The sequence below is a fragment of the Hippocampus comes genome, unplaced genomic scaffold, assembly GCF_001891065.2.
Source record: "Hippocampus comes isolate QL1 unplaced genomic scaffold, H_comes_QL1_v1.1 scaffold249, whole genome shotgun sequence".
Taxonomy (NCBI): domain Eukaryota; kingdom Metazoa; phylum Chordata; class Actinopteri; order Syngnathiformes; family Syngnathidae; genus Hippocampus; species Hippocampus comes.
This window is the reverse complement of record NW_017805035.1, coordinates 2,064,782-2,065,098: the sequence shown is the minus strand read 5'-3', so window position 1 is coordinate 2,065,098 and position 317 is coordinate 2,064,782. Positions and strand designations below refer to the sequence as shown.

The 317-nt window shown below is 58.4% G+C and overlaps 1 protein-coding gene across 1 annotated transcript in view; it reads right to left on the bottom strand.

The window, feature by feature from the left end:
* The window catches only part of nr2f5 (nuclear receptor subfamily 2, group F, member 5), a 62,544-nt gene that overhangs the window by 41,859 nt on the left and 20,368 nt on the right, over nucleotides 1–317 (bottom strand). The window contains exon 3 of the mRNA XM_019863793.1: nucleotides 191–267. Coding sequence (XP_019719352.1) covers nucleotides 191–267 — 77 coding nt within the window. The remainder of the gene's footprint in view (nucleotides 1–190; nucleotides 268–317) is intronic.

The following is a 317-nucleotide window of genomic DNA, read 5'->3' as shown; positions in this document are numbered from 1 at the left end:
CCCCCTGGGCCCCCATCCCCAGGGGCCCCCCCAGAGCACATGTTGGTTAATAACGAGCCACAAAAGGTCCACAATGTCACCGAGCGGCGTATCTGCCAGCATGTGAATGCGTGCACCTTCTGCAAAATGTTTCAAGCGCGGCGCGGCGCCCAATTGATTGATGACGCCGACTCGGTGCTTTGCGACTCACCAAAGACGTCTTTGTTCTTGCGGATCAATAAAACATGGCTTTGGTCCGCTTCCGAACTGGTTTGTCCACCGCAGCGACTTGTGAGACAAAAGAACAGTGTTGGGGGGGGGGGGGGGGGGGGCGCGCA